Raw genomic sequence first — 23553 nt, forward strand, 5'->3', positions numbered from 1 at the left:
TTAACATCTCAATACCTAAAGTAATCTCCCTGACCACAGATGAAGAAAACAAACTTGCAAGTAGATTTTATTTTAAAACCAATTTTTTTTTCTAACCAGTTATTTTTCTGATAATATTTTAAATTATGAAATGAACAGCACTAAAATTCTGTACAATCTTGTGTATGTTCATTATCCTTATATTAATATTTTAAAATTTAAATGATTTTGTCATCTTGATAATAAAAGATTAAAAGTTGAATTTTCTATTTGGAAGCTAAATCATTCTGTGGCACCATAGATCTCATATTTCTTCTATCATGTCCTCTGTTTGTATCACACAGTGATTTTTTTCCCCTTAAGTGCAGTTATACTTTTTATGCAATTGCTTTTCCATAAGCAGATAGATGAGAGGAACAAAATTCTGAAATGTTGACCAAAAAGGGCTGTGAAAGTCCTGGGAAATATATTTATCGTGATGATTTTTCACATAGTATATATTTTAAAAAAGTAATTGTTTGCAAAATGAAAATTTATTCACCTTGTTGAAAAAAATACTAAAATTCACATGGCATTTTAAAATGCCAGGTGCAACATCAAGATGAAGCAGTCGTAAAGTTTTTATCATTGACTACTCACCTTTTTCTAGGATAGGCATACTACATAGGTGAGACTTTATCCGTGGAACAATTTATTGGATTTTTCTTCTTCTGAATGCACTGTTCCATTCCCCACTGTCAATCTGATTTCTTTTCCTTGTTCTGATTTCTTCTTTTCTGGCTATCTTTGCCACCTAAATTTAAAATGTAGCTTTTAGCTAGTTAAATGCTTTCTGCTTGGTAACATCTAAATCTTGGAAGTTTTGAAGGACCAGCCTTTCTACAGATTCTTGTTTTTCATGCTTATTATTATTAGTTTAATTAGCCATACTTTTACATATTATAAATGACCTGCAGATTATAATTTCCTATAAGTAAAGAATTTTACTTACATTCTCCTTTGAATCCTCTTCAGCTTGCATTCAAGAAAAATATCTCTTTATCATGTAGACTAGAAAGATAAATTCATTGCATATTAGAGAATTGTATACTTTTTGATATATGCTATTTGTTTCTATACTGTTCTTAAAATATGATGAGTTTTTTTCTGTTTCAGCAGTTTTTTAAGATAATCACTTGGATTTTTTTTTTTTAAATAGAAATATTTTATATACTCTCTTAACAAAATACATGAAATTAACCTGTAGAAAATGGTATTTATTTAATAAATTTTATTATTTGTTTTTTATTATTTAATTGTTGGGGACATATAGCCTTGTACCTTAAATTTCTTGATTAGGACTAAGATAACTTTTTAAAGATGTAGTTTTATCATTATAATTATATTGATCTAATAATATATCTAATATTTATTTTGTATTTATGGTAATAAATGATTTCACACCATTTGTTTACAGTTGTTCAACTTAACTATCCTTGGGAATTGTTAAGGTGATCAGCTATTTTTTCAAAACAGGTTTGCAAATGAAATAAGAGGAATTTCATTGAAATAAGTTTCATTTTAATGCCAATTATCTAGTCCTAAACTCTGCTGTAGAATGGTTTTATTTTGTTCAGAATGCAAAACTGTAGTAGTTTAATAGTTCAATGACAAATACCATAAATTCGGTTGTTACTATCACCAAAATACACATTATAAATTTGGTCTTTAATAATAGACCAACTATGCCATATGCCTATGGTAATAAAAGGGAATTTTGACTGAGAACACATAGCAGGACAAGATTTTTTTTTTAAAATTCTACAATTTTAAAATGCAGATGTTAAAAGAGCAGAACATAAGTTTGGAAGAATGACACATAAACAAGAATGGTTTTGATGAAGTAGAAAGAAAAGAGGATCAAAAGGATCAAAAGATCAGAAATATCTTTTAAATGAAATAGATATATTTTGCCATAAACTTGCAAGTACTATGTGAAATACTAAAATATTTTATATAAATAATCTTTACCTATTTTTGTTTTACTGCATCAGATCATTGCTTTGAAATCATGGGTAAGAATGATTTTTTTTAAAAAAACTCTAGTTACTTTAGTGTATAACCAAAGGTGTAGTAGATTGGATAGCATGCTATTTTATACTAGTATGAAACTAGTATGAAACCAAGGAAGCAAAATAACTGAATAACTTATCTATACAATATGAAAAGAGAATTGATTTAATAATTTAATAATAATGTAAAATTTTAACATTGGTAGCCAGTTTTGATGTAATTTTTGAGTACTTAACTTAAATTCCCTTGAGTTCCTTTAATAGTTTTATTTAAATACATGATTGATAATGGCAATTTATTTGATAAAATATACTGTAGCATCATGGAGCTACAAAGTTATTATGCTTATATGAAAAGAACTAACATTTATATTGGAGTAATAACAAGTTAACCCTTCGGGAATGAAGTTTGGATGAATTATTGTTGACATTAAAAAGGAGCCAAATTCAAGGAGCATCACTATTTTTGACAAATTTTGAATGACTTATTTTTCTTTGTGTATTCTATTAAAATATCTATGATATTTTGAGGAACTCTGAAACTTGATAGATACCTGAGTTTCCTATTTATAATTTTCAAGTTGTTTCTTTTTAAATTTTGACAGAATAAGTATTATTTACATATTTTTCATTCTTTTTGTTTGTTAATCAGAGTCGAGTTTGCCCATTTCTAATAGATCCTTCTTCCCAAGCGACTGAATGGTTAAAGATACATTTAAAAGAATCACGTTTAGAAATTATTAACCAACAGGCAAGTATTTTTTAATCACTTAATACGATTGATTCCTTTAGAGACAAGTTTGTGATACAGTGGATAGAATACTGGGCTTGGAGTCAGGAAGATCCAAATTGAAATCTAGTCTCATATACTTACTATTTGACACAGGGCAAGTCACTTAACTTCTCTCTGCCTCAGGGTTCTAGGTATAAATTGGGGATAATAATAGCACCCACCTCACAGGATTGCTGTCAGTCTTAAATGACATAATATTTGTAATGGTGCTTAATTAAGTACATGCCTGGCCCCAGTATATAGTAAGTGCTGTGTAAATGCTTTCCTTCATTCCTTTTTCATTCACTTCCCATTGTTAAATATTTGATTTTTTTCAAGTAAGAAAATTAAAACATAGTGTGATTAGGGGACTTGAATAATTCACAAAGTTATTTTGTGACAAAGTTGGGGTGATAAAAATCTAAGATTTCTTGATTATCATTCAGTTTTATCACACATTGCTCCATATTACTTCATTGTAGCAATATGGTAAACATTAGGCAGATTATCATAGATTATTCTGTGTTATCTAGTCTGAATGTTAACCAAAGGCATCTATATATCAAGTTTCTGTGACATCAAGGGTTTGGAAATTCCTATTGTGTTGCAGATCAATCCCTACTTACGATGGATAAACTTTAGAAATTGAATGAGTCTCAAAGACTCATACGATAAATTTTTCATAGTCACACAAGTATAAAAAGTAGCATTGAAACCAGATCTTTCTGACTATGGGTCTGGCATTTATTGTTATGTCGATTTTTTCATTGTTATTAATCAAATATTTTTGTTTCAGAGAGTCATAGCCTTTATTCAATTCATCAAAAATGAATAATTAAATATACTTTTATTGTAATATCACTAAAATTGGAAAAAAAAAAAACAAGGAGGCCCTCAACATGACAGACTGTTATTGCTACAAAACTGTTCTGTGTTATTTATACTTTATAGTAAAAATCACTGTAGCATGCTAGGGACTAAAATTGAATTCAAATAGAACAAAACACCATTATAATTATAATTACAATTGAATAAGACAATGCTATGCTACAATATGTTCCCTAATATATATACTATACATACCATAGACATTTAATATAATTTCATCTTTCTTTGATTTTCATGACATCTCTTATTCTTACTTTTAGCTAGAGATGCACAAAAAAATACCAGAATTAATGAACTATCTAATTGGTTGAATAATTGATTTTTGATAAGTTCATCACTGTGAATCTATTTATAATAGTGCAGATCATAATTATCCATTCCTTTTGTGCAGCTTTTATTCATGTTTGTCTTTAAAGATCCCCCTCTTATTACACTAGTGTTTCATCTTTTTTTAACAATATCATTCTTTAGATATTGCCTTACGTATATGAATCAAATATTGGGGGTAAAGGAAAGATCAATTTTGATGATCTTTTCTGTGTAATAATATGTTTATCTCCTCAAAGAATGGGATACATTTTCTTCTACTATGCAAATAGGAAATGAGAATCCCTAAAGCTAATCATTTGATCAGGATTCACTATGATTTTGAAATAGGAAATATCATGGAGAGAGACTTTTTGACCCTGCATACCAGGATTCTCACTGGAGAATAAATGGCTTAAATGCTCCCTGGTATGCATAAATTGCCAAGAGATGTAGAAAAATGGCCCTAGGTGACTGGAAGTAGAGCTCAGGATCTTAATGTAAAATCTTAACATTAATAGCCACTTTTGATGTAATTTTTGAGTACTTAAATTCCCTTGAGTTCCTTTAATAGCTTTGTTTAAATAAATGATTGATAATGACAATTTATTTGATAATTTATCCAACTACAGTAATTTCATTGTTGTATGAATCCAATTATAGAAAAAATTTGTGTTGTTATTCTATAAATGCACATTTAAATACATTTATACTGCTAAGAATGATACAACCTATTGAAAATATCAATGTAATAATGAAATAACATTATATTTTACTCACCCAGGACAGCAACTTTATCACTGCTCTTGAGTTGGCAGTAAGATTTGGGAAAACACTTATTATACAAGAGATGGATGGAGTAGAACCTGTTCTATATCCACTGTTGAGAAAAGATCTTGTTGCACAAGGTAAATTCCTGACAATTTTCTTGGGATCATTCCTCTAGGAATTTCAGAAATAATTAACTCAATACTTTATCCTTTTTTTGCTTCTTGTCATAGAACCTTAGCACTTTGGAATAAGTTTCACATTTTAGTAATAAAAGAAGTATGTGAAGTAAAAGGATGCTTTCCTCTTCCTTTTTCATTTAATTATTGCAAAGGATAACAATACTTAGTTTTAAAATATAAATTTTATTATAAATTGTGGGAATTTTTCATGTTGGCAATTACATAACATTTTCTTTAAGACTTGGGAAGTTAGTAGTTCTGAACATGAGAAAAGTTATATTTATTTGAGCTATAAACTATGTATAAAAGCGTATTCTTTTTGTTTGCTTCTTTTTAATCTGTTTATTTCAGGGAATGTGGCAAACCTTTATTGCTTTTTTGATCTGTTATTTATAGGAAGCCAAAATCATTCTGTAAAGAAAATATCAGTCCAATTTTTCTTTGTCTCTAACATGTCAATAAATGTAAATGCCCTGTCTCATAACAAAATGATCAGAATGATAGTGTGATATGATTGATTTCTATTTGATTTCAGATTTAGTAAGTTTACAAGACAGATTTAGAAAGAAATTCATATACATGGTAAAAAATTAAAATTACAATAAAAAATTTTAACTTGAAAAATGAGTAAGGAATACATTTGGGCTTTAATATTTAAATTATTTTTTCTTTGGAATTTAATATTTAGATGGACTTACCTCTAGCCAGAATGTGTATAGATAGACTTGAAGGCGAGTCTTGAGCCTTCCATTTACCTATCTTTATCCGTGGACTTCTCCCCATCCAGTGATTCCCTGTCTGCACTCATTCTCCAGTGGATTACATATTCTCATTATTCATATCCTTCCCATCTGAGTGATATTAAACTCCTGACTCCCAATAAGAAAACTTTCTTATTTCAGCTGTCTTTTACCTTATTCCCATATATCTCAATCCAACCCCATCATTGTCCCATTTTAAACATACCCATCCCTTTATTTGTGCTCTCTAGAATTGTTATCCCAATATTAACAAATATCATTTTATTTTAAACTACTTCCTCTCTTTCTCCTTCCATCTTTTAACATGCAATGAGTCTTCTCACTAACTTTTCCATATTTATGCATTTCTTTGCATGGCTTCCTGACTCACTGGATCCAGTAATCCATTTAGAATACTCCTTGTTCCTCACTGCTACTTCTCGATTCTTCTTATAGCTTCATCACTCAAGACATAATCTTCTTTGATATTAATGCAGTTACAGTTTGTCACCCAATCCTGATCCCAGTGACCAATCTAGTCTAAGACACTCCCCCATCTTTCTCACTAAATTCATGGCTGGGTTAACATGTGTTTTCCCCTCCAACTTCCATTCAGTATCCATGTTGATGTTCCATAAAACAGCCTAACTTCCCATTTTCTCATCCTGTGATGTACTCCTCCCTATCATCACAGCTGCACACAGTGATGATTATTTCCTTAATTTTTGCCATCATCTGAAAGTACTGTATTTAGACATCTAAGATCTATACAATTACTTTCTCTTTCTAAGCCTCCTATTCTTCCTCATTTTGAGCTTTAATCCCTTTAAACTAGAATGTTTCCAATTTATCACTTTCTCTCTGACCTCATCACAACTCTGTTGGAATCTTTACAAACTGCTAACTAATTAGAGTTGATCTAATCTTACAAGAAGATGTTTTGGGCAGAACCTGAAACAAGGTACTAAGTAGAACTAATTAATACAAGGCTTGTGTTCACACCTTTACTCATTGGAGTTCACAAGTATGCCAGCTTCACAAAGTAAACTTTCTAACTTCAAGGGAGTTCACACCTCCCTTAAAGCTCTTTGGGCCAGAGAGCACTATGGGAGAAAACCCATAATCCCATTCTCTCAGAAGATTCACATATAAGGTGAGACAGCCATTCCAGAATACACTTTTTCCACTTGGCTGGCTGGTCGCAGAAGAGAGTTCAGCTGGACTGGAGAGGAGCAACTCTGGTATAGACAGAGAGCACTTTGTGGGATTACGCCAGAAGCCCTCTCTCCGAGGCAAGGCAGAATATATTCCACTTGGCTGGCTGGTGGCAGACAAAGCGTTTTCAGAGGATAAAGCTACAAGTGGATTGTTCAGTGGACAACCAGATTCATCTTCATCTCACACCACTGTAGTTGGTGGCTGGGCTCCTGCACGCCCCCCACTGAGACCAAGCTGGTCTGAAAGACTCACCAGAAAGCTAGCCGAGCTCCAAGAGAAGGAAACAAGAGATTGATTCCATCTCTGTGCTGGTTGGAGGCTGAAGAAAGCAGAGGCAGAGGCTAACAGACAGAACCTTTGGATTTGGAGATATTCGGAGGGCCCTAAGCTAAACCGGCTGTGTTTTGAGAAGAACAAGAACTTCAACATTTGAACTCATAACACAACTCAATTTTGATGCTTAGGTGAACCAGTTCTTCTGTCTTCTAGTCTTGAATCTCCTGTAATATTGACCTCTTACCAATCATTGTAACCAATTCTATCTCTGGTCATCTCTAGAGATAGAGAGGGTCTATCTCTATTATCCTCCTACAATCCTACTTGAAGAATTTACGAAACCATTCCTACTAGGTCAACTAAAATTTTATTTATTTAACTAGGACACTGCAGCAGAAAGACAATCCTCCTGCAGTACTTCTGCCACAATGCCTATTCCAAACCGTATCTTCTCTCCTTAAGCTTCCTACAGTACCCCCATAGCATCCCAGTCAATAAGTATGTTTTTAGGGCTTACCCTGGGTGAGGCAATGTCCTGAGCCTAGGGGATACAAAGAAAGGCAAATTTCTCTCAAGAAGGTCACATTCCAACTAAGGTTTTCCCTCCATTCTTGACTGAGTACAAATTGCATAACATTTTTAAGTATCCGTTTCCTCATTTGTTAAAAAAATTCATTATTAACCTCACCATTTTCAAATGAAAAAGTATTTTGTAAAAATTATATAAATGTACTACCATTTAATGCCAAATGTGACTTCAAGATCTCACAATCAATAACAGTATGTTGAACATAAATTTTTATTATATACATTAGTATAAGGTAATACCAAGTTCTGTTTAATTCTCAGTTTATTCTTTATTAGACAGTGTCAATAAATGCCTATAGAGGTAAACTATGTACATATATATGTACTTATATTTGCTTGTTAATGTTTATGTAATAATATTAATGTGCTTTAGCAAAATATAAGACAAGGAATGACTTTTTGTGTTTTTTAAACAAATAGGTCCACGTTATGTTGTACAAATAGGTGATAAAATTATCGATTATAATGAAGAATTCCGCCTGTTTCTCTCAACACGAAACCCAAATCCTTTTATTCCACCTGATGCAGCTTCCATTGTTACAGAGGTTAACTTTACAACAACAAGAAGTGGATTAAGAGGACAGGTATGAATGTTTGGTCATATACTAGGATATTTAGGGAACTCTGCAAAGGTAAGTTTAGATGTTATACACACATACACATATTTACATATATATATTTAAATGATAGATTTTATAATTTGCTAATTCTTTGCCAATTTATGCCCGGCAGTTTTAAATTCAAATTATACTTGTTCGTGAAAAGAAAAACTTTCATTTCTATTTCAGTTTCCATCTGTGACAAGGCTTAAAAGGCAATTTTAGTAATGTTAAAATCTCTTAATTTCTTTTTTTTAGACTGACTGCATTTCATTATATGTATTATATTAAGACATTAATTAGGCTTATTGGTTATGCCATTGGAAAAGGCACTACAATGGGAGGAACTCTAGATTTAAAAATATCCTATTCACTTTTTTTTAAAATAATTTTTTATTGATAGAACGCATGCCAGGGTAATTTTTACAGCATTATCCCTTGCATTCATTTCTGTTCCGATTTTACCCCTCCCTCCCTCCACCCCTTCCCCGAGATGGCAAGAGTCCTTTACATGTTGAATGGGTTGCAGTATATCCTAGATACAATATATGTGTGCAGAACCAAACAGTTTTCTTGTTGCACAGGGAGAATTGGATTCAGAAGGTATAAATAACCCAGGAGGAAAAACATAAATGCAAGCAGTTTATATTCATTTCCAGTGTTCTTTCTCTGGGTGTAGCTGCTTCTGTCCATCTTTGATCAATTAAGGCTCTCTTTATCGAAGAGGTCCACTTCCATCAGAATACATCCTCAAACAGTATCATTGTTGAGGTATATAATGATCTCCTGGTTCTGCTCATTTCACTCAGCATCAGTTCATGTAAGTCTCGCCAGTCCTCTCTGTATTCATCCTGCTGGTCGTTCCTTACAGAACAATAATATTCCATAATGTTCATATACCACAATTTACTCAACCATTCTCCAATTGATGGACATCCTTTCATTTTCCAGCTTCTAGCCACTACAAACAGGGCTGCCACAAACATTTTTGGCACATACAGGTCCCTTTCCTTTCTTTAGTATCTCTTTGGGGTATAAGCCCAGTAGAAACACTGCTGGATCAAAGGGTATGCACAGCTTGATAACTTTTTGAGCATAATTCCAAATTGCTCTCCAGAATGGCTGGATGTGTTCACAATTCCACCAACAATGTATCAGTGTCCCTGTTTTCCCACATCCCCTCCAACATTCCCCATTATCTTTCCCTGTCACTCTAGCCAATCTGACAGGTATGTGGTGGTATCTCAGAGTTGTCTTAATTTGCATTTCTCTGATTAATAATGATTTGGAGCATATTTTCATATGTCTATAAATAGTTTCAATTTCTTCATCTGAGAATTGTCTGTTCATATCCTTTGACCATTTATCAATTGGAGAATGGTTTGATTTCTTATAGATTAGGGTCAGTTCTCTATATATTTTGGAAATGAGGCCTTTATCAGAACCTTTGATTGTAAAAATGTTTTCCCAGTTTATTGTTTCCCTTCTAATCTTGTTTGCATTTGTTTTGTTTGTACAAAAACTTTTCAGTTTGATATAATCAAAATTTTCTATGTTGTGGTCAATAGTGATCTCTAGTTCTTCTTTGGTCATAAATTCCTCCCTCTTCCACAGGTCTGACAGGTAAACTATCCTATGCTCTTCCAATTTATTTATCATCTCATTCTTTATGCCTAGATCATGAACCCATTTTGACCTTATCTTGGTGTACGGTGTTAAGTGTGGGTCAATGCCTAGTTTCTGCCATACTGATTTCCAATTTTCCCAGCAATTTTTGTCAAATAATGCATTCTTATCCCAGAAACTGGTGTCTTTGGGTTTGTCAAACACTATATTATTAAAGTTATTAGCTGTTTTGTCCTTTGAACCTAACCTATTCCATTGATCAACTAGTCTATTTCTTAGCCAATACCAGATGGTTTTAGTAACTGCTGCTTTATAATATAATTTTAGATCTGGTACAGCTAGGCCACCTTCATTTGATTTTTTTTTTTTATAAATTCCCTTGAAATTCTTGACCTTTTGTTTTTCCATATGAATTTTGTTGTTATTTTTTCTAATTCATCAAAGTAGTTTTTGGGAGTCTGATTGGTATAGCGCTAAATAAGTAGATTAATTTAGGTAGTATTGTCATCTTTATTATATTTGCTCGCCCAATCCAAGAGCATTTAATATTTTTCCAGTTGGTTAGATCAGACTTAATTTGTGTGGAAAGTGTTTTGTAGTTTTGCTCATAAAGTTTCTGATTTTCCCTTGGCAGATAGATTCCTAAATATTTTATACAATCAGTAGTTACTTTAAATGGGATTTCTTTTTGTATCTCTAACTGTTGGGTTTCGTTAGTGATATATAAGAATGCTGATGACTTATGTAGGTTTATTTTATATCCTGCAACTTTGCTGAAGGTGTAGATTGTTTCTAATAACTTTTTAGTAGAATCTTTGGGGTTTTCTAAGTATACCATTGTTGGAATCCTTACTAACTGCTAAGTAATTAGAGTTGATCTAATCTTACAAGAAGTTGTTTTGGCCAGAACCTGAAACAAGGTACTAAGTAGAACTAATCAAGACAAGGCTTGTGTTCCCACCTTTACTCATTGGAGTCCACAAGTATGCTAGCTTCACAAAGTACACTTTCTAACTTCAAGAGAGTCCACACCTTAAAGCTCTTTGGGCCAGAGAGCACTATGGGAGAAAACCCATAATCCCATTCTTTCAGAAGGTTCACATATAAGGCGAGACAGCCATTCCAGAATACATTTTTTCCTCTTGGCTGGCTGATCGCGCTAGACTCGAGAGGAACGACTCTGCTGCAGAGAACACTTTTGACGGATTTCAGTGGAGCTACGCCAGAAGCCCTCTCTCCGCGGCAAGTTGGTGGCTGGGCTCCCCAGAAGGAGATAAGAGAGATCTTCCATCTCTGTTGGAGGCAGAAGAAAGCAGAGGCAGAGGCTGAAGGACAGAACCTTTGGATTTGGAGACATCCGAAGGGCTCTAAGCCTCTAAACCGGCTGTGCCCTGAGAAGAACAAACTCCAACATTTGAACTCTAACATACCATCATATCATCAGCAAAGAGTGATAATTTAGTTTCCTCATTGCCTGTTCTTATTCCTTTAATCTCTTTCTCAACTCTTATTGCCAAAGCTAGCATTTCTAATACAATATTAAATAGTAACAGTGAGAGTGGGCAACCTTGTTTTACTCCTGATCTTATTGGGAATGGTTGCAGTTTGTCCCCGTTACATATAATGCTTACTGCTGGTTTTAAATAGATGCTACTGATTATTTTAAGGAAAAGTCCATTTATTCCTATACTCTCAAGAGTTTTTAATAGGAATGGATGTTGGATTTTATCAAATGCTTTTTCTGCATCTATTGAGAAGATCATATGGTTTTTGTTAATTTGATTATTAATATGGGCAATTATATTGATAGTTTTCCTAATATTGAACCAGCCCTGCATTCCTGGTATAAATCCTACTTGATCATGATGTATTATCCTGGGGATGATTTTCTGTAGTATTTTTGCTAATATCTTATTTAAGATTTTAGCATCAATATTCATTAGGGAGATTGGTCTATAATTTTCTTTCTCTGTTTTCAACCTACCTGGTTTAGGTATCAGTACCATGTCTGTGTCATAAAAGGAGTTTGGTAGGACTCCGTCATTCCCTATTTTTTCAAATAGTTTATAAAGCATTGGGGCTAATTGTTCTTTAAATGTTTGGTAGAATTCACATGTAAATCCATCTGGTCCCGGGGATTTTTTTTTAGGGAGTTTATTAATAGCTTGTTCTATTTCTTTTTCTGAAATGGGACTATTTAAGCAATTTACTTCCTCCTCTGATAATCTGGGAAGCCTATATTTTTGGAAGTAGTCATCCATTTCACTTAGGTTATCAAATTTATTGGCATAAAGTTGGGCAAAGTAACCCCTTATTATTTCTTTAATTTCCTCTTCATCAGTGGTAAGTTCTCCTTTTTCATTTTTAAGACTGCCAATTTGATTTCCCTCTCTCCTTTTTCTAATCAGATTTACCAAAGGTTTATCAATTTTATTGGTTTTTTCATAAAACCAACTCTTAGTTTTATTTATTAGTTCAATAGTTTTTTTACTTTCTATATTATTAATTTCTCCTTTTAATTTTAGAATTTCAAATTTAGTAACTGATTGAGGGTTTTTAATTTGGTCTTCTTCTAACTTTTTAAGTTCCAGGCCCAATTCATTGATCTTCTCTTTTTCTATTTTATTCAAGTAAGCCTCTAAGGATATAAAATTTCCCCTTATTATTGCTTTGGCTGCATCCCATAAATTTTGATATGATGTCTCATTGTTGTCATTATCTTGAGTGAAATTATTAATTGTGTCTATAATTTGCTGTTTCACCCAATCATTCTTTAAGATGAGATTATTTAGTTTCCAATTACTTTTTGGTCTATTTACACCTAACTTTTTATTAAATGTAGTTTTTATTGTGTTGTGATCTGAAAAAAAAAGCATTTACTATTTCTGCCTTCCTGTATTTAATTTTGAGGTCTTTATGTCCTAATATATGGTCAATTTTTGTGTAGGTTCCATGAACTGTTGAGAAGAAAGTATACTCCTTTCTGTCACCATTCAGTTTTCTCCAGAGATCTATCATACCTAATTTTTCTAATATTCTATTTGCCTCTTTAATTTCTTTCTTATTTGTTTTGTGATTTGATTTATCTAAATCTGAGAGTGCAAGATTGAGATCTCCCACTATTATAGTTTTGCTGTCTATTTCTTCTTGCAACTCTCTTAGCTTCTCTTTAAGGAAGTTAGATGCAATACCACTTGGTGCATATATGTTTAATACTGATATTGCTTCATTCTCTATAGTACCCTTAAGCAAGATATAGTTTCCTTCCTTATCTCTTTTAATTAGATCAATCTTTGCTTTTGCTTGATCTGAGATAAGGATGGCTACCCCTGCTTTTTTGACTTCACCTGAAGCACAATAGATTCTGCTCCAGCCTTTTACCTTTAGTCTATATGTATCTCCCTGTTTTAAATGTGTTTCCTGTAAACAACAGATTGTAGGGTTCTGACTTTTGATCCAGTCTGCTATCCGCCTCCTCTTTATGGGAGAGTTCATCCCATTCACATTTGCGGTTAAAATAACCAATTCTGCATTTCCTGCCATCCTAATATCCCCAGATTATACTTTTCTTTTTCTTGCCGTCCTTCCCTTCTTCCCTATTGGTCCCACTAACGTCGCACAGCTCTCCCTCTTTAGTATCCCTCCCTCCTCCCTTGGAATCCCTTCCCCTTTCTTGTACCCTTCCCTTATTACTCTTTTTCCTTCTCCCTTTTCCTCTCCCACTTTTTAATGAAGTGGGAGAAGAATCTGTGTAAAACAAATATGTCAATTGTTTCCTCTTTGAGCCAACTCTGATGAGAGTAGGATTCACACAATGTTCCTCCCCCTCTCTAAGTTCCCTCATATATGATAGGTTTCCTCTGCCTCATTGTCGCATGTAGTTTCCCTCTTTTTATCTCCCTTCTTCCCTTTTTCTGGCACTATCCCCTTTCCATTTCTACTTCCCTTTTTTATGTTATATCGGTAAAATCAAATTATACATATGATTTTTATGTATATTCACAACAGAAATACAGTTTTCAAGAGTTCCTTTTACCTTTTTCTACTTCTCTTGATTCCTGTTGTTGAAGATCAAATTTTTTGTTTAAGTCTGGTTTTTTCCTTAGAAACAGATGGAATTCCTCTATTTCATTAAATATCCATCTTCTTCCGTGGAAAAAAATACTCAGCTTAGCTGGATAGTTTATTCTTGGCTGCATTCCAAGTTTTTTTGCCTTTCGGAATATCTGATTCCAGGCCCTTCGATCCTTTAATGTTGAGGCAGCCAGATCTTGCGTAACCCTTATTGTGGCATCTCGGTATTTGAACTGTTTTTTCCTGGCTGCTTGTAAAATTTTTTCTTTAGTCTGGAAATTCTGAAGTTTGGCCACAATATTCCTTGGAGTCTTTATTTTAGGGTCTTTTTCAGAAGGTGTTCGATGAATTCTTTCAACGCCTATTTTCCCTTCTGGTTCTATTACTTCTGGGCAGTTCTCTTTGATGATTTCCTGTAAAATAGTATCTAGGCTCTTTTTTTCATCATAATTTTCGGGTAGTCCGATGATCCTCAGGTTCTCTCTCCTAGATCTATTTTCCAGATCTGTTGTTTTTCCCAGTAAATATTTGACATTTTTTTCCAATCTTTCATTTTTTTGGTTTTGCTTGACTGATTCTTGATGTCTCAATGAATCAGTCATTTCTATTTGTTCAGTTCTAATTTTTAGTAAGTTATTTTCTTAATTAGCTTTTTTTACTTCTTTTTGTATATGTCCAATTGAGTTGTTTTGCTCTATGGAATTTTTTCCATTTCACTAATTTTTTTTTAGTGAGTTATTTTCATTTTCCAATTCACAAATTCTGTTTCTCTGCACTTCTTGGGAGTTTTTTTCATCTTTTCCAATTCACATTTCAGGAAGTTGTTTTCTTTTTCCACTTTATCAAATTTTTCTTTTAATGAGTTATGTGCCTTTTCTGTACTCTTTTGCATAGCTTCTCTTTCCTTTCCCCATTTTTCTTCTAGCTCTCTTTTAAGGTTTTGAATAGTCTCTTCTAGGAGAGCCTTTTGTATTGGAGACCAACAATCATCTGGAGACTGTCTGCTATTAGTCTTTTCAGGGTTGAAAAGCTGTACTCTTTCTGGGTAGAAACTATCAATCGTTCTTTTGATTTTTTTACTCATTTTGTTAAAGCCTGTAAGGTCTGCCTTCAGAACCAGGAGGTTACCAGCTTCCTCTGCAGAGCAATGAAAGGTATATGGACAGGGTAGCTGTCCTGTCGACCGCTACAAAAAGCAGCTAGGTACTGGAGTGCTCTGGGAAAGAGTTCCCCACCAGAAAGTAACTCAGGCCTGTAGGGCCGGGCTGGGAAAGTGCCTTTCAAAGAACCCCGGCTGTGTGAGATAATGACTGCCCTGGGGCTAGACACTGAGCAGTGAGAGTTTCACTTCCCAAGCCAAGTCCTGCCCTGGGGCTGTGGGCATTAGCTGCTGAGCAGTGAATGGATTTGCAGGGACAGGAAGTGTCTGCCCAGGGAAGCGCAGGCAGCTGGGGAAGTTCTATTGCCCCAGGCCGAGCCCCCCACACTGCCGATTATAGCTGCCCAGGCTGTGCCCCCCTGTCGTGCAGATTAGTAACTGCCCCCGCAAAAGCCCCGAACTGCTGGATGTGGCCACAGGGCTGCAGTAAAGTCTGCCTGAGTCACTTCCGGGTTTGAGGGGTTACAGCCAGATCTCGTTAGGTTCTGGTGTTTTTTAGAGGACCCTCTGTTTCAGGCTTTAATCTCTCTGCCAGTTTACTGCTTTGTAGTCAAGGCAGAGCAGTTAGCCTATAGCAGAGTGGTCCCTATAACTTCTCTAGCCACAGAGATCACCCCCGCCCCTGGTCTGCTCAGGACGCTAGCCTCTCACTGCCTGTGCTAGTCTGCTCCTGGCCCCTCAGGACAAACCTTTCCTGGTGAGCTTCCAGATCGGCTGGTAAATTGTAGTGCTTCTTATCTTCCTGAATTTAAGCAGTGAAGAGCTATTTTTGAGGCTGGATTAAATAGTCGGTTATGAGGGGAATGAGAGGAGCTTAGAGAGTCGTGTGTGCCTGCTCTGCCATCTTGGCTCCGCCCCGGAAGTCTGTCCTATTCACTTTGATGTTTCATGACTGTCTGCCTCACAAAGAGACTGTCAATTGATAATTGACTATAAGTAATAATAACATAATTCTAATTTTAATATTTTTGAATATTAAAATGTTTTCCAGGCTAAACTTTGTATCTTAAATGTTCCTCTGTTAATCTTTTTCTTCTTTTTTTAAATATTGGAGACATTTCAATTAATATAAAGCTTTATCTTGTTTACTTAATTCCATTTACAACATTCCTTTTCCCCAAAACTTTATTTTGTCTGACTTATGTCTGTTTTATTGAGCTTTACATTTTCACTTTAAAAATTAAATGTTTTCTTTAATCATGTATGACTGTGAACATATTTCTAAAATAAATATTTATATTTTATTAGCGATCTTTGCTTAAACATTATAATTTGTATATACAAACATATATGCATGCATGCATATAAATAGGAAATTTTACAAGTTTTACAAAATGACTTCACTAAATTGCTATAGGGGTATTTTTATTTATTTGTGTATCAAAAACTAAATTGTTTTTTGTTTAATTATCTTCCATAAAATCATCTCAATTTTTGTTACCAATTTAAGAAAACAAATGCCCACCCTTTTATGATGCTGTTTTACTTCATGTTAATATGTTGAGGATAGTTTCTGAAGAACTAACACCATATTGACAATGAATTAATTAATATTTTGATATCTTTTCTGTAGAGCTTAAAATATTTCAAGCATTCAATTTTCTCTCTCCCTTTTAAATAATCCCTTTGTATAGTATGAGAAACAAAATAGCTTATTTTCAAAAATAGTTTTTAATATTTGGTAAATAGAATGCGGGGGTTTTTTTAGAGGAAAACACTTTTTTAATAAACTATTTTTTTTTTAAATTTAAAGCTGTTGGCTTTAACCATTCAGCATGAAAAACCAGATCTGGAAGAGCAAAAAACAAAACTACTGCAGCAGGAAGAAGATAAAAAAATCCAACTAGCTAAACTTGAGGAATCACTTTTAGAGGTAAAATTTAAATATTTGATTTGAAAATTTAAGTAGCTTTTCCTTTTGTGGATTTTGCTTTTTTTATGTTAGCAGTAAAGGTGATTTTTGCTTTCTCTAAATTCTCTTGATAAATTTTTGCTTTTTTCAGTCAAGTTAAAAGTTAATAATTAGTATTTTAATATATATATAATAAATACTTACTTAACACTCCCCTACATATTAGACTTGTGAAAGAATGAGATTATATGCATGAATTAATTTTCCAGATTACACAATAATATACTGGGCATTATGGGAGATCCAAAGAATTAAAGACTTGGTCCTTAACATTAAGGAACATATATTATTATTGGAAAGACAAAATAATCCAAGGCACAGTTTGATAATTATGTAAAATCAATTAGTTCAAGTGCTAATTTGGTGGTTTTTAGAATTCAATCAACACACAGATCCCTTCATGAAATGCAAGAGAGAGGAAGCTACCGAAAAAATAAAATGAGCCTGGTTTACAAAATCAGATTAAAATTAATTTTGTCATTTATATGTGAAATCTATATTCATTATATTTTACTTTGGCTTTTAACATAGACACTTGCTACATCACAAGGCAATATATTGGAAAATAAAGATTTAATTGAATCCTTGAATCAGACCAAAGCAAGTAGTGCACTTATTCAAGACTCACTTAAAGAATCTCACAAACTTCAACTTTCCCTTGATCAAGTAAGTATATTCCTTCCATTTTGTTTTATGCAGTATTTCTGAATATTTAATTGACTCATGCAATTATTTTAGCCTCATAACTTAAGGGCTATGTCTGCAAGATGTAATATAGTGAAATGTTGTTAATAAGCTTTGGGAAATTTAGCTCTTCTTTCCTAAATATGCCAGCTCTGCTTTTATACCAAACAGCTTCATTTACATACTAGTTTGTTGTATATTTCATAGACCAGTGCAGACTTAGGCAGCCTCTGCTTTAATTAAAGATTATGTATCAGCATAGATACTTTCCCTCAAGTTACCTGAATGTTTTGGTAATTTAGTAGTGACTAAAGGAAATATATACAAATTTGCAGAAAAAGATAAATTTTTCGTCATTCATTTATCAGCCATGGTGATATTAACAATATATAATTGCTTAAACAGTCAAAAATGACAGTGTCTTTTAGTGGTGAAATTATTTTGCAACCTAATGGGATCCTAATTTTTTTTTAAGGCCTAGTTTAACTTATCTTGATCTTCTTGAATTTCCACAGCTGGAAGTATTCTACAAAATTCAATCAGAATTACAATAATGCTGGGAATAGACCTCATTTTTGAAATTATTTTTGAATTTATTATATAGTTATCTTTAATACAACTTTAATCTCTCCCACTAGATTGTAGGCCTCTTAAAGACAGGGGTTTTATTTTTCTTCAGATTCCATTTTATTTCAATTTTGCTTCCTTTGTATTTATCAAATACTTTGTTTATAGGAATAGGTATTTTATAAATGATTGTGCAATTGAATATACTATACAGCATTAATCTAGAATGGTGAAAGAATGAGAATAATCTCATGTATGAATGATTTTTTTCAGATTATACTTTAAGCATTAGATATTTTCCTGATTACATAGCAAAAAGTTTAGCTTTTCTTTGATGACTCATGCCCATTATTACAGACTCCTCTTATTTAGCAATAATTTAATTTAATTAATACCTGAGGAATTTTTGACACATTCATTGTTGTTTATCTTCTATACTAATTCGCATCAGACACAACTTATTTTCTGTGTTGTTTATGCTCTCACTTCTGCTGTTACTCAGTGTTTTTGCCAGAAACTTGCACCTTTCTTCACTTTAAATTTATTATTTATTATAAACCCAAGCATTGTCAATGGAATTGAGATTCACTGAATTTTCATATTAGAAACTTTAACTTTATGCACAATGTCACTCCTTAGATGTCAATATCTGAAGGTCATTCCATTCATTTTCTACCCAATAAAATGTATAACTTTTGATAGAAATTGATTTCCATGCTTCTCAAACTTTATTCCCCATATTCTTCCTTATTGATTATTGTAAATACTGAAATTCCTAGAAGTCTGACAACTGGTCAAGTGAAGTTCCATTATTGTTTTAGTTTTCAAAATATACTAGTACAGGTAGACATAATAATTTCTAACTTAAAAATTCTATATTTTTCATGTATTGCTCCCTTTGAGTAAAACATCAGAGACATTGCAATGCACTCAAACCCCTAGATCTTTTTTAGACTAACAATTGTTAAATGAGACCTTCTTGATATTATGTTTATGAAGCCAGTTTTCTTTAAGTTGTAAAAGACTTTATATGTTTAAATTGTTTTACAAGATTTGTCCCACTTTATATCAGTTCCCTTCTGTGTTGTATCATCTGCAAATTTGATCCTTATCAAATCTTTGTTACTATCAAAGTTATGATTTTTAAAAATATGTTAATACTGAAGCAAAAACATATCGCTGAGGCATTCAACTGGATGCCAGATGACAGTGATTGAATAATAACTACTCAGGGATGTTTCTTTATTAACCTTGTAAATCTGTGTTGTTGACTCCCTAGGAATTTCTCTCCTATCATTCCTTGCCTTTTTTTTTGTCTCAACTCTATTTTCTCAAATCTAATTCTGTTTTCCAGAACCCTCATTCTACCATTAATAAACTTTTCTTTGGCCTCTCATATTTCTTCTATCTTCTTGCACTCATAGAAAAAAATCTCTGTAGTACTAGATATGTCTTCTCTCTTGTCTTCTAATTAATCAAGTAAAGGCATTTATCTTTGGTCCTTCCTTCCTCATAGCCACTTTCAGACTTTTTTTTGTTACTTATTTAGCATCCTCTCTTCCCATGAGATTTACTTCATTTTTTAAAATCTCTCTGTGTGTGTGTGTGTGTGTGTGTGTGTGTGTGTGTGTGTTTGTGTGTTTGTGTATGTAAGAGACAAATCTCTCTGGCTATTTAGTAAAGGCTATAATTGAAGGAAATTACTTCAGTTAGAGTTTAATGAAAATAAAGTTGAAAAATTTTTTCTTATCCAAGTTCTTGATCTCCCTGAAATCTAATCAGAGATTGTTATCAATAGATGTGTTATCCCTTCCTCCTCCTGATGGAAATTATATCTTCCTCTTCCTGGCCATTCTCCCTTTTTTCTCAAAGAAATTAATAGTAGGCTACATTTTGGATAAGATCCACATTCCTCAACTTGATATTTTTTGCTCTTCATGATTATGCTGTTATTTCTAGGATGATTCTGTATCATTCTTTTCATATAATCTATACTTGTTTCCTTTCCTCCTTTCTCAAAGAGTCAATGCCTGGATCACAGTCTTTATATCTCTTCAGAATTAATTTCTTGGCCTTCCTTCTTCCTCCTGTTTATGTTCCTTCAGACAGGACTTTCCCCCTTGTCTGTAATATATATTCTTCTCTGTCTCTTAGTTTGTTCTCAGGTTATCTGAGGTTTATGCCTTAGGATTCTCTTTAGGCAATTTTTCCTGATTCCTTTGGTGCTGTTTTTTTTCTCCTAATTGTCAGGTACATATGTATATGTTTATGCCTGGCATTGTTGGTAGTAGCAAGTAAAGTGGTGTTTTTTTTAAAGATGTATCTTTCTTTTTTTTTTTTGTCTAGTGCCTAGAATAGTGTCTTGTCTATTTTTCTGTGAGGAGGAGGGAGATTATGGACTTGTAATTTCATCTCTCTGGGAAACTTTTAGTCTGAGGCTTTCACAAATGCAAAACAATTCTTCTGTAATCTATAATTTTAGGAAGTTGTCTGAACATCAAATTCTTTATTTTACAAAGGAAAAAGTCACACAATGATTATGTATTAATATCCAGACTTCAGCCTAAGTCTTTCTGGTAGGAAGACCAACCGCATAATCACTATAACCAAATTTATTTAGCATTGGATTAACTTGATTTGGATTGTGTTTAGTTTGTTATTTCAGTGAGTTCATTTAAGGCCATTTCAAAGTAGTTTAAACATATTCTTATTTAGCTGTTATTTAGCTTTCTTTTCTATAGGTATAGTATGAGATAATTTATCATATGCTTTGCTAAAAAATAAAAGGAATCTAAATTTAATGTATTTTTGTGGTTTCCCATTTTAATCACTTTATTGAAAAAAGGAAATAGAATTAGTTTGGCATAGTTGTTCTTTAAGAATCTATACTAGCCTTTTGTGATTACTCTACTTTTCCAGAGGTTTACTACCTTTTTTTTTTCCCTTCTGAGTTAATTAGGGTTAAGTGACTTGCTTAGGATCACACAGCTAGGAAGTATTAAGTGTCTTGAGACCAGATTTAAACTCAGGTCTTCCCGACTTCAGGATTGGTGCTCCATCCTCTGAGCCACCTATCTGCCCCTATTTTTCTTTAATAATATTTTCTAACATTCTTTTGCCAGGAAAAGAAGTGTGGCTTGTTTTTGTATTATATAGTTTATAAACTCTTTGGCTTTTCTTTTTAAAGAAGAATATTTCATTTTCTCCCAATTACATTTAAAAACTATTTTCAACATTCATTTTTTAAAATTTCAATATGCAAATTCTCTCCCTCCTTTCCTCTCCAACTTGAGAAGACAAGCAATTCGATTTACCATCAGTCACATTGTGAAAGAAAACACAAACCAAAAAAACAACAACTTAAGAACCCAAAGTTTAAAAAAGTATGCTTTGATGTGTATGCTGATTTCATCAGTTCTTTCTCTAGAGATGGATGGCATTTTTCACCAAAAGTCCTTTGGAATTATATTATTTCATTGTATTACTAAGAATAGCTAAGTCATTCATAGTGATCACAATATTGCTGTAGTTGTGTACAATGTTCTTCTGATTCTCGTTTCACTTTGCCTGTTAATATAAATCTTTCCAGATTTTTCCAAAAGAATCCAGCTCATCATTTCTTATGGAACATTAATATTCCATTACAATCATATACCACAACTTGTTCATCTATTTCTCAAACGATAAGTATCTCTTTAGTTTCTAATTCTTTGCTTTGACAAAAAGAACTTCTGTAACTTTTTTTGTATATATATTTTGCAGTACTTAATGTAAATCTAGGTTTTTCTGAAAGCACTCAGTTAATCATTTCTTATATCAATAATATTCCATTATAGTCATATACTACAACTGATGAGCATCCCTTTGACTTCCAATTCTTTGCCACCATAAAATGAACAGCTATAAATATTTTTAGATAGATCCTTTTCCTTTTTAAAAAAATCTTTTTTGGGATATGACATAACAGTGGTCGTGGTTCTGGGTCAAAAAGTGTACATGGTTTTATAGTCCTTTGGACATAGTTACCAGTTACACTTTAGAATGGCTAAGTCAGTTCACAGCTCCACTAGCAGAGCTGTTTACCAGAGATTGTGTCAGTTTTCCAAAATCCCCTTTAGCATTTGTCATTTCCTTTTCTGTTATATTAGTTAATCTTATAGGCATGAAGTGGTACTTTAGAGATGTTTTAATTTGGATTATTTTAAGCAATAGTAATTTAGAGCATTTTCACATTACTATAAATATATCTGATTTGAAAATATATCATTTGAAAACCACACATTTGTAATCTTTATTTATGAATTGGGGAAATTTTATAAATTTCATTCATTTCTCTATATTTTGGAGAAATGAAACTTTTATCAGAGAAAATTTTTTTTTCAATTAGAATTAGTGTATATTTCCCTCCCATCTTATTTCAACTTCTGTTTATTGTACTCTCTGACCTTTTATTATCCTGTCCATCCTCAAAAATGTTTTGACTACTCTCTCTCCCAGCCTTCCTTCCCTTCTTTCAGCCTCCCCTCTCTTCTACCACCTTCTCCTTCTGTTTTCTTGTAGGGTAAGTTAGATTTCTGTACTCAACTAAATGTGTATGTTATTCCCTCTTTTGAGCCAGTTCCAGTAAGAGATAGCTTCAAGTACTCTCCCCCCACTGAATGTCCATTTTTTTCTCCTGAAACATTATATTCAGTTTTGCTCAGTGGATGATTCTTGTTTTTTAATTTAGTTCCTTTGCTTTTGAAATGTCATATTCTGAGTCCTCTGGTCCTTCAATATAGAAGCTACTAAATCTTGGGTTATCCTGACTGAGGCTTCACAGTATTTGAGTTCTTTCATTTTGGCCTCATTGGCTTCATATGGCTGGAATCTGGAATTTGGGATAGCTCCAATGAGTCTCTCCTTTTTTATTTGCTATTTTGATTCCATCCCATCCCATCTTTTGCTTTCTCTCAAAAAAAAAAAAAAACTGCATCATTTTCCCTTTTTTAGTCCAACAGTTCTTTTTTGTTTCCCAGGATTTTTCAATTATCACTTACAGTGACTCAGTAATCACATTTAGTAATTGAAGATTCAGTTCATCTTGGTCTGGTGGCCCTTTTAGCATTTAAAAATCTTTGCAATGTAGTTTCTTCTTACCTTTCAAGTTTTTTTATGCTTCAAT

General features: G+C 33.0%; 1 protein-coding gene across 2 annotated transcripts in view; it reads left to right on the top strand.

Annotated features, from left to right (window-relative positions):
• The window catches only part of DYNC2H1 (dynein cytoplasmic 2 heavy chain 1), a 377984-nt gene that overhangs the window by 162486 nt on the left and 191945 nt on the right, over positions 1–23553 (top strand). The window contains exons 64-69 of one of the 2 annotated variants that reach the window (XM_051986889.1): positions 2013–2033; positions 2683–2781; positions 4781–4904; positions 8189–8352; positions 16980–17099; positions 17670–17804. In XM_051986889.1, the coding sequence (XP_051842849.1) occupies positions 2013–2033; positions 2683–2781; positions 4781–4904; positions 8189–8352; positions 16980–17099; positions 17670–17804 (663 nt within the window). The remainder of the gene's footprint in view (positions 1–2012; positions 2034–2682; positions 2782–4780; positions 4905–8188; positions 8353–16979; positions 17100–17669; positions 17805–23553) is intronic. The other variant, XM_051986890.1, reaches the window with a different exon arrangement.

This window comes from Antechinus flavipes, chromosome 3 (assembly GCF_016432865.1).
Source record: "Antechinus flavipes isolate AdamAnt ecotype Samford, QLD, Australia chromosome 3, AdamAnt_v2, whole genome shotgun sequence".
Lineage (NCBI taxonomy): Eukaryota > Metazoa > Chordata > Mammalia > Dasyuromorphia > Dasyuridae > Antechinus > Antechinus flavipes.